General features: G+C 37.3%; 1 protein-coding gene across 1 annotated transcript in view; it reads left to right on the top strand.

Moving 5' to 3' along the window:
* Positions 1-11,530, top strand: part of Hook1 (hook microtubule tethering protein 1) — a 45,221-nt gene extending 33,691 nt beyond the window's left edge. The window contains exons 15-22 of the mRNA XM_038333775.2: positions 1,139-1,279; positions 2,816-2,909; positions 4,510-4,544; positions 5,055-5,137; positions 5,681-5,781; positions 7,189-7,290; positions 7,814-7,882; positions 8,306-11,530. Of these exons, the coding sequence (XP_038189703.1) occupies positions 1,139-1,279; positions 2,816-2,909; positions 4,510-4,544; positions 5,055-5,137; positions 5,681-5,781; positions 7,189-7,290; positions 7,814-7,882; positions 8,306-8,476 (796 nt within the window). The 3' untranslated portion in view covers positions 8,477-11,530. The remainder of the gene's footprint in view (positions 1-1,138; positions 1,280-2,815; positions 2,910-4,509; positions 4,545-5,054; positions 5,138-5,680; positions 5,782-7,188; positions 7,291-7,813; positions 7,883-8,305) is intronic.
* Positions 11,531-13,510: the final 1,980 nt, after the last annotated feature.

Raw genomic sequence — 13,510 nt, 5'->3', positions numbered from 1 at the left:
AAGCACAATCACACTAAGTGACATAACTTCATTTAAAAAAATACATACCTCCCACAGTTTAGGTGATCATAAGATGATTCTCCCAACTGAAACATCCTTTCTGTTACCACCCCCTCCCTGGGGCTGTGCTATTCTAACCCTTTCAGCTTACTTCCCTCCCTATTTTTCTCATTTACTACTTCATACCACCTGTGGTCTGCTGTTCCCATACCTAGAGTCTTTCCAGGTGTCGATCCTCAACTCCTGCAGATTCAGAGCTGGAAGTACAAATAAGAGAAATGGAGCATTTATATTTTTTCTTTCGACTACTTACCAAAATATGATTCCATTTTTCTTTACAGCCAAATAATCTCATAAAGTAAAAAATAAATCACTGCTTGGCATATATCCAAAAGGCTCAATATCAAAATAGCTATGAAATGAAAATAACAAAATTTCCTTCAGCTGATGAATGAATAATGAAAATGTACATAAACACAAAAGATTTTCTTAAAAAAATATGAAACTGGGTGGTGGTGGCACACACCTTTAATCCTAGCACTGGGGAGGCAGTGGCAGTTCAAGGCCAGCCTGGTTATACAGAGAAACTCTGTCTTGAACCCCCCCCAAAAAACGGTAGAGATTAGTGATCATAAAAATGTATTTAAGATTTTTAGGCAAAATGTTTTCTTACAATTGTTTTTTTTATCATATATATTCTGAAAATATACTACTTTTCCTGAGGTTATTAAAATTTAAAAGTGAAGATTATCTAGGGACTTGCATAATTAACTTGAATGTGACCTTTCAGTACATACAGTATTTCTTTAAACCTTTCTAGAGTTTTGATCATATTTTTAAATTAGATAGGAGCTCCCTTAAACTAACATGGTGGTTCCAGTGAGCTGGCTCAGTGGGTTAAGGTGCTTGCTGCCAGCCCTAGCTACCTGAGTTCTGTCCTGGATCCACGTGGTGAAAGAGTGAACTGACTCCACAAGTTGCCCTCTGACCTTTAATTTACATGGGTACCCTGGAACATGTGTGCACAAACACATATACATTCCTATACACACAAAATAAATATATAAATGTAGCAACAATTTGAAAATATATTGTGAACTTTATTTTAAAACTTGAAAAAATTGCTTTTTAACATTAGAGAGGTGTTCATTCGACTGCAGCATGAGAACAAAATGCTTCGCCTGCAGCAGGAAGGGACGGAGAATGAACGCATTGAGCAGCTGCAGGAGCAGCTGGAACAGAAGCACCGCAAGATGAACGAGCTGGAAACTGAGCAAAGGTGACGGCTGCCATTAGGAGTCATGTGCAGGAACCAGCACTGGGGTCTGAATACGTAACATTGCCAAGCAGGTGTTTCTCACTGCCGTAATCCTTACCTATGAAAAATTCAAAGGATTAGTTCAGGGATATCAGCATAAAACATATGAAGAATGTTCATTTTAATAGACTTGGCTAGCCAGGATACTTACTTTTGATTTTCACTAGACAGCCTCACAACTAAAAGAAAACAAATGAGTAAATAATGATTTAGTGGCTCCTACAGTTGGGTGTATAGATAGGACACAGATTGTAGAGTCAAGATTTTTTAATTTTTAGTTTTTTTTAAAAAAATTTAGTAATAATAATACATAAAATAATTCCTAACACAAATCAAAAGTTATATTTTTAAATTGAAAATGTTTATTAAGATTTATATTGGTGAGCTAAAACTTATCATAAAAATTCCTATGTATTTAAAAATTACTGGTCATTCTTGGACAAGGAAATTTGTATTTTAGTGGTAGAATAATACTTCCATAAAAACAGAAATGATGTGGTATTTAAATCTAGGCTTGTTTGTGTGGTCAATTAGAATTCCACTTCTGCTTAACTCAGTTGCTGTTTCTCAGCAAGTTACTTAAGTTCCGACTATTCAGCTGTAGACACAGGAGGAATCTGCTTAATGTATTTGCAGCAAATAGTGTGCTTTCCTTGTCCCACTCAAGTGGGACTTAAACTTGAGTGATTTCTATGAATTTCCTGTCAGATTCTTCCATAATGTCTTTCCTTCTGTGCTTCAAACTTGCCAGGGCTGCCTACATGACAGGCAAGCGAGCGCTCTATGCTGAACTCTGTTTCCACCCGCATACATAGTAGTTACATACATACATAGTAGTTACATACATACATAGTAGTTACATACAAGCGCTTTTGTCGAGCAGTTCATAAATCCTCACTGAATTAGGGACTGTGATCACCTTTTCTATGGATAAGGAGGTGGAGATGGAGGGAGTCAGACGCTCACTGAATTTATACAGCTGCCTAAGCTCTGGATTCCACATTGAAGGCATCTGCAGGCCTGACTGCTGAGCGTCTTCTGACTTACCTTGGCAAGGAGATACTCACTGTAGAGATGGGTGCAGCTGGATTTGTTTATCCAGCTTTTACCAGATCGTCAAGAGACCGCTGGGGTTCAGACACTTGAACCTTGTTTCCTGTGAGTAAAATAGGGTACATTTGACTGTTCTGAAGAGACTTGACTATTACTGTATTGCTAACCCCGGAAATACTAGGGTTTCAGCTTTTGGTGATAAAGAATGATAGATGTGTGACTCATTCAGTATGTGCATGTATATGCTTTAAGAGGGGAAAAGTTCTTTCCAAATTATTTCTGCAGAAGTGACATCCTGTTCTACCTATTGTGCTTGTCACAGATAAGAGCCTTGCCCTTATTTATGCTAGGATTTCTATTAAATTGCGTGGATGTACTTTTATAGACCACAAATGCTTTAACTTCAAATATGAGTAGATAAATACCAACTCAATGTCACAACAGATTGAGCAAAGAGCGCATTGGAGAATTGCAGCAGCAAATTGAGGACCTCCAGAAGTCGTTACAAGAACAGGGCTCCAAGACTGAAGGCGAGAGTGTAAGAGAGTCTAATTTGTTGTATGTATTTTCCCGAATAATTTCCACTACCCGTTTATCTGCATTTGAAAATGTACCCTTTTTTATTAATGGTACCTTCAGATACCGTGTATAGATGCAGTGATTTTGCCAACTTGAAGTCTTACAGATTGCTTATATGCATCATAAGGTGATTTCTGTCTGTCTTGCTTGGAATCTGTACTTAAGTTCTCTACATCTTGACTCATAGTGAGATCCAACAGATATACAGGGATCTTAACCAGGCTTGTCCTGAAGTAAAGAGAAATGAGAATAATCAGCACTCAGAAGTGAAAAAGCTTCCTAAAAGGGAACAAGTGATCCCAATTGACAGCTCATTCCAGAAATTGGAAAAGGTGTGAAGGACAGGAACACAGTTTTGAAGACATCGTCTCTATTGCTTCCCTTCTTTCACAACATTCAAAGCATTTCAGACAGTATGGACTGAGATAAGAAGTTGACTTAATCTGAATTTTGAAATATCTAGCAGTTTTTCCATGTATGGGAAAGAAAAGAACTGAGAGAGATGCAGTTGGTGAAAAGAAAAGGTGGATCTGGCCGGGCGGTGGTGGCACACCTCTAATCCCAGCACTGGGGAGGCAGAGGCAGGAGGATCTCTGTGAGTTAGAGGCCAGCCTGGTCTACAAGAGCTAGTTCCGGGACAAGCTCCAAAGCTACAGAGAAACCCTGTCAAAAAAAAAAGAAAGAAAGAAAAAGAAAAGCAAAGGTAGATTGGTAGAAGCTGTGAAGTAAGGAGAGGGGAAAGGCAGATTGATGTTGAAAGGGCTGAGTTTCCCTCTGTCTTTTCATACTTTACATGGTTTTCTCTTTCTTCCCGGGGGGCTTAGAACATAGAAGTCATCTCATGCATGGTGACATCTCATTTGAGCATATATATGGTATTGTACCCTCTCTAATACAGGTGTCACTAAGCCACGTTAGGGAATACTTTTAAAATGGCTCCTATTTGGGGTACTATGTTTTGGGCTGCAGTGTTTTGAAGATTGTCAGCTCCTTTACGTTTTGATTTTACTGTATTGATTTCCGTGTTACCAGAATTTTGCAGGTGCCCTGTTGATACAGAACTGCTGCTGTGGTTCTAAGCACTGCTTTTAAAGGAGGAAACTTGAATCTTTGTATTTGTCTTTGACAAAAATCCAGTTGTCTCATTTAGTGTTGATGTTCAAGTGCTTTCATTTATAATGATAAGGTTTTATAAGAAAATATTAAAGTCTGTATTTTTTTCAATAGTTGTTAATTAGGTACTGAAATGTTTGATACTCTGCAATATGTCACATTCAGCTTGGATTTCCTATTGTTCTTCCAGTTCACATTTTATTTTTATTGTGTCCAAACACAAGCAGAGTCTTTCTTTGTTTCTCTTCTTTACTTCATTTCCTTCTCCTTTTGATGTAGAAAATACACCTAAGATTTTAGGTTTTAGAAACTGTGCTATTACAAGTACATGTTTTGAAGATTATTTTTACATAACATACTTTTAAAAGAAGTGAGAAATCTAAATGTTTGGAAATTTATCCTTCTCAAGTGAGTCATCTTAACAGCAACTATTTTTAATTTTATAGTCCAGCAAACTAAAGCGGAAGTTGGAAGCTCATATGTAAGTAAACTGATGTTCCATTTCAAAGGGGAAGGGTTATAGAAGCTTCTGGAAAATGTCTTTTCTGACTTGGTGAATGAAAACACAGGCCCAGACTACTCACTACTGCTACCAAGGGCAAGAAAAGACATGATCAATCGCTCATGCCTGGCAGCCGCCAACTCCTGCATTTTTAAACAGCTAACATCATCTGACCACTTTAACCAAGCAGACATTTATGGATCAGTCAAGTTGATACTGTGCTGCTAAAGCTGTACAGCCTTTCCATTCAGTTGTGTAGAAAGTGGAGGTGCTGAGGGAAAGGCAAAGGCTTTGGAGTGCACCATGTGTCAGGTGCATTAACATCTACACAGCAGACCCTGGAGTTAGGTAAATAGGTTCCCACTTTACCTATGAGAAACTAAAGATCAGACGGATTCTTGCCCAAAGTCCAGACCTTATTGTGGCAAAGACCAGTTTTCATTCTAACATCTGTTTGACACCAACCTACATGCTTTCTCCACTACTTAGGGAAAAGCTAACAGAAGTCCATGAACAATTACAGAAGAAACAGGAGCTCATTGAAGACCTTCAGCCAGATATAAGTCAGAATGGTAAGTTTGAGTAAAATCTGGATACACTTCTCAGGATTGACCCTTCTAGTGAAGCAGATAAGAAAATAGATCCGCTTTTATACAGTGTGTTGTGTGCACAATGCATAAGAACCATGGTAATTTTTAAAGCTAAGCTCATTTACATACAATATAATTTTAAAGCAAAACAATTTTAGTAAGGTGAACTGATTGATATAAAAGAGTATCAAACATTGTAAATTCTAGTCAAGTTAATAATCTAGAATCTGAGTAAAACAATACTGTCTTATTTTCTGTCCTTGTGGTTGTTGTTAACAGTAGACTTCACATTCCTCATAATTGCTAGGAAAGTAGGAATGGTTAAATTATCGACAGGGGTTGAGGATACATTACTTGTAGTTGAAAAGTTTTAGATAAGAATAAATTACTAAAAAGATATTAAATGCTTTTTCTTGGAAACTCTCTTATCAGTCATTAGAAATAAGTTTGATAAGTGCAATTTTTACGTAAGGATAAAGTATTTTGAATATGTGATCATCAGCTTAATTTTATTTTCACAAATAGCCCAAAAGATCAGTGAACTTGAAGCTGCTCTTCAGAAGAAAGATGAAGACATGAAAGCAATGGAGGAGAGGTACAAAATGTACTTGGAGAAAGCCAGAAATGTGAGTGACCCACCTGCTCAGCAGATTCCTTGTGCCCATGTTCTGGTCATCCCTAGTTCAGACACAGGTCTGTGTCTGAGCCTAGCCCCTGTTCTCCTCCACCTGTCAGGTTTCTGCCATCTTCTCTGCGAGTCCTGCACACGCAGGGTGACTTAGTGTCAGATAAATGCGACTTTAGGGACGTCATCAACAATGGCAGTAGTGATCTAACTAAAGAAAGCGACTACTGTGGTATAAACCCTTTTACTTATGTGCTAGAGTCTCAGCATGTTGGCTGAGAATAAAATTTACCAGAGTTTTAGCAAAATGAATGAAATTATTTACCCTTTTTTTTTTTTTGGAGACAGTCTCAATACTCGGTTTTATTTTACATTTTAGAGACTTAAACAGTACCCTGATGTTCATTTCTTTTCCTTATTGTGTAGTTTAGTTCAAATATCTGTGAAATATTGTTTTCATAGACTTATTTTCATGAATACCATGTAATAACTTGGAATGTTAATACGTTCTTTTCTGTTTGGTAATTAGGGAATTTCGTGGTGATGCAACTCTAAAATAATAGTATATTTACTTGTCTTAATATTTGGATTCCATATATTTACTAGTTAAAATGTCAGTACAAGCCATAGCAAAAGTTGAACCGCAAATCTCAAGGCTTCGCATGCTGACCATTTCCGTCCTACTTTTAGCATATCTAGTCATGAGTGAGCGTGGCTCTCAGTGCAGTCATCAGGTCTCAGCACAGCCCCGGGTTACCACTGTCTGCTAGTGGATGAGAAGAGGCAGTGTAGACTCCAGAGGTGGCGTACTGTAGGCCAGGCCTTGGAGACAGCATCTCAGTGGGAGAGCTCACACGTGTGGCCGCAGTGCACACCTAAAAAGAGATAGAATATAACATAGTTATGTTTCAGAAATAACAAGCAAATATATTTGATTTCTAGAACCTAGGAAACTGGATGATCTTTCCTGGCCTTTGTAAGTCCAGAGCAAACACATGGTGCACATATATACACGTGGACAGATGCCTAGAGATGAGCCAGGAAGCAGTGAAAGCTCTTCATTCAGGGCTGCCTTTTATGTGGAACGAGGTGGAAAGCACAAGGCTTCTGAACAGAGTATGGGGTTATGGCCAGGTCTCCTCCCAAAATAAAAATGAGAAATTAACTTCAAAAAGCTAAACTAACTTTAGTGCTCAAAGTTTAAATAACAAAAAGGCTAAGTAGCTGCCGCTGAATGCATAGACGAGAGAGATTTAGTTTGGTGTTGTTTTCCCACTCTTGTTCTTTAAATTGTTAGTAAGTGCCTAGTGACTTTGTGGAGAGCCTATGTTACAATTTTTATAAAACATGTTCTTATATTTTTGATGTTTTTAAAGACAAAATGGACATAACTTTTCTCTTTATACAGGTAATAAAAACTTTAGATCCCAAATTAAATCCAGCATCAGCAGAAATAATGCTACTTAGAAAGCAGCTGGCCGAGAAGGAAAGAAGAATTGAGATTCTAGAGGTAAAGCCTCCGCTGCCACTCACCTCCCCCTGCCCGGGAATCCTGGGAATTAACCTCTGTCGTATTTGCCACTCATGATCAGTCTTTATAAACCTTTGCTCATCGTGGTGTGACCTGCTGAGCTAAGAACCCTGAGTTCTTAGCTGTTAAGGGCATTTTGTACTACAATTTACATCATTTTTATGAAGTCAGGTGGGCGTGGCATGTACAGTTTTATGGTAGAGTCTGTAATTATTAGTTTTTTGGTAAAATGTTTCACAGGAGCACTATTTTCACACAGTGCTAAGAGCTGGTGCTGTTTTGGGAATGTTTTCATAGAGGTCGAGCAGAGCTGTGTTTTCTGGCCTCCCTACAAATGTTTTCATTCTGTTCTGCATCATTCACTCCTTCATTTTGACTAATTTATATACCTCACAAGTTCATTTTTCCTATGAGTTAGTAAATAAATTACTTTGTCTTCCATATTTTATGGCAATTTCTGATATTTTAATTGTCTTAATCGTTTTTTTTTTTTTTTTTTCAGAGTGAATGTAAAGTAGCCAAATTCCGTGACTATGAGGAAAAACTCATTGTTTCTGCCTGGTATAACAAGGTATGTTGCATTTCAGTTATGAGTGGGATTGAGCCCTGTCGATCACCTCCTTGACCAGAACAGAAGAATAGAAGGGTGTATATTTTATATCAGTGCAGTACAGTTGTGTTATGGGTTCTCTCACAAGAAAACCAGTAGCCCAAGCTGGAGTCCTTGTTCATGAGGTGATGTATCCTTTTCTTGTTATAATTAAACTTAACTCTGGCATGGATGTTTTAGACTGCTGTTTTTAATGATTTAAAATTAAAATTTAGAGGATTAAAATAAAAACAGTGACTTTTTTTAGTGTCTTCATCCCAGCAGTGTCAGACATAGAAGAATCAACTTTTGAATCCTTAAGTTTTTCCTTGCTGAAAGGCCTGCTAGGGCTGGTGTAAATATTGCATTACTTCTTGCATGTTATTTATCTGTTTCTTTACCCAGAGCCTGGCGTTTCAGAAACTGGGCATGGAATCTCGGCTTGTGAGTAGCACTGGTGCTTGCAAAGACACGGGTGTGGGCCCTCCTGCTCGGTCCTTCTTAGCACAGCAGCGACACATCACCAGCACCCGGAGGAACCTGTCTGTTAAAGTCCCAGCCGCAGCATCTGACTAGTCTGCAAACAAACACAAACAGAAGTGCCTCAAAATGTTTTGTACCCCAAGAAACTACCAGACGAAAAACAAAGGGTTAAAATGCTTGGTATCAGCTAGTTTTGTTTGGATTTTGTTTTGAGATAGGGTCTCCTATACCCCAAACTGGCATTGAATTTACAACGTATTTAGGGATGACCTGGAACATTGACCAGTCCTTCCGTCACTTCCTGCATGCTGGGATTAATAGGTGTATACCACCATAGCAGGTTTATGTAGTGCTGGGGATCAAAACCTGCCCTGTAAGTCAAGTGACCTACCAACTGATCTACATTCCCAATATTAGTATCAACTATTTTTAAGTCAGTAGATATCAAATTAATATTTAAGTTTACTATAATTACAAAATACAGAATCAGCTGTCTCTGGGCAGCACTTTTGAGTACTTGGAAGTATGATAAAGCAAATATTTGTCTTGAGATGGCATCATGGGAAAGCAACTACGTATTCCAGCTTTACGCTTTTAGTTGCAACAGTCAGTTAATTTGTAATTTAGTAAAACATGTAGATTTGCCTTGTGGGAAGCAGTAAGGCATATAGAGAGAACTGTGCAAGGTCAGTTCTTTGAGCTGCGTGTACAGAGCGTTCCTCTACTTGCCAGTTCTGCCTTCAAGAGGAGACTGTCAAGCTGTGGAAGCTCTAACGTTTAGAAGACTTTATCATTGGTGTGACTTTGTCTTGTCTGAGTGACTGACTAGGCATTCGCAGTTTGTCTGAGATGTATCTCAGTTTGCACATGCAGTGCTGTGGATGAAGGCTGCAGGGCTTGATGGGAACTTTAAAGTGGGAAGTAAGCTGTGTTGTAAGGAGGGACCTTTCTGTTGGAAAGCAAACTAAAATACATGTTGAATTTTCACGTGCTCTTGAGCATGAAGTTGTTGTGGCCTTTGCTTTCTAAGAAGGGGTAGATCGTGTGTAATTTCTCCTCAGTGAAAAGAAACAATGGTGTAAGAGCTTAGGGCCGGTTCAGTCCCTGCTCACCTCTGGGAAGGTCTGGAGCTGGATTCGTGGTGTTCAGGTTATTTCTGCCCAGCCTTGGTCTTTTCAGAGAGGTTTCTCTCTAGAGATTTGGGGTCACGTTTTAAAGTCACACTTTGGAATATTAGTTGTTAAATCAGTATTGCCTGATGTAGCCACAAGTGGTTCATGCTTGTGTCAGACACATTTCCAGCACTTTGTAGGCACGCTTCCATCATTGTTGAGAGTTCTGGTATGCATTGTGTCACAGTAAGTCTTGATTTTTTTTTTTTTTTTTGTAACTTGGAAAATTCTTTGATCATTAGACTACAGAAGTACGAAGTGTTGCACCGTTTCATATCTAGAGAGAGGAAGCAGGTGGTGCAGGAGTGCAACACACTAATGTTGCAGCACTGTGTACCGTGAATGTCAGCAGCCATTCTGTGAGGGGTTGTGCTTGTAGGCTGCTCCCTCCCTGTTGGATTGGCTCCTCACATCTCCCTCCCCTCATGGCATCAAAGAGGAGATGTAAACAAAATGGGTGTGAGTCAGATTGAGTTGATGGGCTATAGAGCTGTAGTCTCCGTTTTATTCTTAGTCCTTCATAAATGAGTATTGCTCTATTTGAAGTGTTAACTCATGTAGATAACTGCCTTTAAATTCTTGCCCAATAATTTTTTGACCACTTAAAAATAAAAAAAAAAATTCACAGTGATTTGGGGTCTTTAGCAGCATCTGCCGGGATAATTTGTTTTATCAGGGTTTCTTCTGTTGACTACCTCTTAGATTTTGATGCTTTATGCATTTAAACTGTTGGTTTGCATTTTTGTAAGTTCTTATGGTGTCTGCTTGCTCGTGTCTTTTAGTGAAATAAGACTTTGAAAATACTTGAGCATGCTATTTAAAATTTTCTAAAAATTGTGGCATTTGGGTATATTTTTGTTATTGAAGATATATTGATTTGTTTGTAATTGCTTATAATTGAGATTTTACAAATTCCCTTTTAATGGAACTTATTGTAAAAGATCAACTTCAATAAATTACTGTTTCCAGTTCAATTGCTCTTAAATTTCTAAATAATGTAGCATAAATAAGGATATAAGGATAGGTTCTTTTTTTCTTAATAAAGAAAAGGCAAATTTTCTGATTTTTCTAGTTTTAAGTAGACTTTCAAATGTTTGATACATGTTTATACAAAACAATGTAAAATTCTATATAATTGAGACTAATCACAAAAATTTAGGCAGGCAGTAATTGGGGTGAGAAGTGGCTACTGCAGTGATGCTGGCGCCCTGCCAGGTATAAAGCATACGTGTTTCATCTGGAACCATCATTTCTACAATGTGTTCAGGAAGGATTGAATGACAATAAACATGGAATTGACAAAAAATTTATGTTTTGGTGATTATAAAGTTAAAAACAATCTTGAATTTCAAGCAATTTGGATTAACACTCCTTTCTCTTTTTAGATATAATTATTACAAATTGTTTATCTTGGGATTAACGTAATGTATTGATAAATATTTGAAGTTGATTTTATTTTTTTCAATAATTAAGACTAATGGTTTAGTGTAAATTAAAAATATCTTGCCTGGCATCCTTTAGCTGAGTATCCCTTAGTAAGATCTGGTCAGTCATTGATGACTGGATGTTAAACACTTCACAAGCACTCCTACTGCTGTGTAATGGTACATCTGGCCTTTTGGGCATGATGGTGATTTAGGTCAGAGGAGTATCATTTTATGTAGAAATGAATGTATATGGCTTGTTATACATACAGTCTTACTGTGATCCTGTTTGTTGCACAGAAATAGTTTGGACATTTATAAAGCACAAATCATCAGAGGAAATAGTGTGTAGTTATTAAACTTGAGGAAGTTTCAGTGCAGTGTTTAGTTTATAAAAAGGTCCTTTCTATTTTCTATGGCAAATACTGTCACACTTAAAAAATAGAAGCAATACTTGATTTATTTTTGTAAGTATTTAGAATATTATTTTAAATAAATAATTGTCAATATAATTGTGAAATGTTTTAAGTAAATAAACTGCTTCTGCATCAGTTGGTTGTGGTGTTTTTGGTGGCTAAAATTGCATATTTATTTCCTGTTTTAATAAAGGGCTAAACACACTTAGATTGGTAAGCAAAAATGCATGAATTCCAGTTCATTTTTTTATGTGTGAACAGGTGTATAAAAGTGATTTTTGTGTGTCCTCTGTCTCCAGTTTTACCACCAGAATATAGATACCTTTTGTTAAGGTGGACTCCAGACCATTTCTAGGCATATAATTTTAGGTTTATTGAGTACTAATCTCAAAACTCATTCTTAGATTTTCCCTTTATTAATAGTTTCCTTAATATAATTCACTAGTAATTATATTACCTTGGGGGTTGGTCCTTATGTGGCTAGGTGACAGGAGCCTGTTAGTGCTGGCTAATTGGATGTGAATAGCACTGACTTGCAGACAGAGAATACAGGCATGTGTAGTCGGATGCTATGCATGTTTCCCTGCTGCCCAGACCCAAATAATCACAAAGAAACTATATTAATTATAACACTGTTTGGCCAATAGCTTAGGCATATTCCTAACTAACTCTTACATCTTACTTAAATTAACCCATTTCTATTAATCTGTGTATCATTATGAAGCTATGGCCTACTGGTAAGGTTCTGGCACCCTTCTCCTTCAGCAGCTATATTCTGTCTCTCTGACTTCACTTACTCTCTCTCCTGATTTCCCACTTGGCGTTACTCTGCTAAGCCATTGGCCCAAACAGCTTTATTCATCAACCAATAAAAGCAACTCATATACATAAGGACAGCCCACATCATCTCCCATTTTCTGTCTAATTAAAAAGGAAGGTTTCAACTTTAATATAGTAAAATCACATATACAAAACAGTTATCAAGCCAAATTATAGTTATAATATTTAGTCCTTAATAAATAAGGAAAATATTTTTATTATCCTATCTTTGTGAGTCTAAAGTTTTATACTTTATTTTTTATCATAACTAAGGAAAACTGATAACTTTTTGTCTTTAACTCTTTAAAGACCCCAGAAGGATATAATATTACCTAAGTAGACAGGAAGTACATTATAAACAACTTCCAAAGTTTTAGAATTGACAAAGACATCTTGTTGCCTGGAAAGTCACACAAAGTTCTTCTGTAATGTTGGGGCCATCTTCATCTGACAAGCCCATAGTATCCAGCAGACTTTCTTATGAAGCAGGAAATTGAAGATCTGTTTTGCCTTATAATGGCAAAGTTTATTAGCTGCTTTTTTGCTTGCCCTGCAGAATGTCTGGCAGGTTTTTTTGTGTGTGAAGCAGGAAACCTGAAGGACCATCCCGTGTTTTGGAAAGTTTAGTAGACAATTTTGTGGGTCCTGCATGTCCAGTTTATACAGCATACCATCAACCAGTCCGAGCAAGTGTAGTTTTTACCCAAATGGCTAGCTTTGTCACATTGAAGGCAAATTTCATGTTTTTTTTAATGCCCATCAACCTCTCTCAAATAATTGGTGTTGCCAAAAGCAGACATGGCTCACTGTTAAGTCTAAATTCTTCAAACATTTTTTTAAAGATTTATTTATTTATTATGTATATAACATTCTGCCACGATGTATGCCCGCATGCCAGAGGAGGGCGCCAGATCTCAGTACAGATGGTTGTGAGCCACCATGTGGTTGCTGGGAATTGAACTCAGGACCTCTGGAAGAGCAGCCAGTGCTCTTAAACTCTGAGCCATCTCTCCAGCCCCATAAATTCTTCAAACATTTTAAGTGCCATATTTTGTAGGTCTTTGAAGTGTTGAAGATTATCTAGCTGAAATACATATCTAGAAAACCTAACATGACTACAAGTTTGACTATTATAAAAGACTTTTAATCCATAATTTTAATTATGTATTACATTTTTAAATGAGCTGTACAAACACAATATCTTAAATAAGAGCATAAATACATATAACAAAATTGACCTTAAATTTGTATCAGTAGTCCAAGATCCATACCAATGCAACGTATTCACCTCTATAT

The sequence above is a fragment of the Arvicola amphibius genome, chromosome 6 (assembly GCF_903992535.2).
Source record: "Arvicola amphibius chromosome 6, mArvAmp1.2, whole genome shotgun sequence".
Classification (NCBI taxonomy): domain Eukaryota; kingdom Metazoa; phylum Chordata; class Mammalia; order Rodentia; family Cricetidae; genus Arvicola; species Arvicola amphibius.
The sequence above is the reverse complement of the archived record's forward strand: the minus strand, read 5'-3'. Positions and strand labels throughout refer to the sequence as shown.